The following is a 566-nucleotide window of genomic DNA, read 5'->3' on the forward strand; positions in this document are numbered from 1 at the left end:
AGTTAACCTCAGAAGAATTTCAGCTCAAAACATACAAACGGATGAAATGCTGTCAAACATTTGACCTGACACGCTAACAGTTCTGCCAGCTCACCACCACCATGATAATAATAATAATAAGAAGAAGAAGAAGAACCATAATAATGATGATGATGATGATGATGATGGTAATAATAATCTTTCCTCTCTGCAGTCTCATGTTGAAAACAAAAAAAAAAACAAAAAAACAAGTTCTTGTTTTGCAGCACCTTCGGCACCATCAGCAACCTAGATGCGTCGAAACATCAAATGTGCTCACCCGACTTTTTCTCTCCACCGCTTCCAGTCATGTATCTATTCTCTCATGGATGGTGATGGCTACAGGCTTGTCCCTGTCACTGTGGGTGTATCTGGCAAGGAAAACAAATTAAAAGGGAATAAAATAAAACTGGCAGAGTCCATTAACAGAAGAATACACACATGCAACATATATTATTTCTTTACTGCCCACAAGGGGCTAAACATAGAGGGGACAAACAAGGGATTAAGTCGATTACATCGACCCCAGTGCGTAACTGGTACTTAAT

At 39.2% G+C, this 566-nt stretch overlaps 1 protein-coding gene across 1 annotated transcript in view; it reads right to left on the reverse strand.

Annotated features, from left to right (window-relative positions):
• Positions 1-32: 32 nt before the first annotated feature.
• LOC106879919 (uncharacterized) overlaps positions 33-566 on the reverse strand; it is a 12,636-nt gene continuing 12,102 nt past the window's right edge. Inside the window, exon 7 of the mRNA XM_014929671.2 lies at positions 33-389. Within this exon, the coding sequence (XP_014785157.1) occupies positions 358-389 (32 nt within the window). The 3' untranslated portion in view covers positions 33-357. The remainder of the gene's footprint in view (positions 390-566) is intronic.

This window comes from Octopus bimaculoides, unplaced genomic scaffold, assembly GCF_001194135.2.
Source record: "Octopus bimaculoides isolate UCB-OBI-ISO-001 unplaced genomic scaffold, ASM119413v2 Scaffold_110616, whole genome shotgun sequence".
Taxonomy (NCBI): Eukaryota; Metazoa; Mollusca; class Cephalopoda; order Octopoda; family Octopodidae; genus Octopus; species Octopus bimaculoides.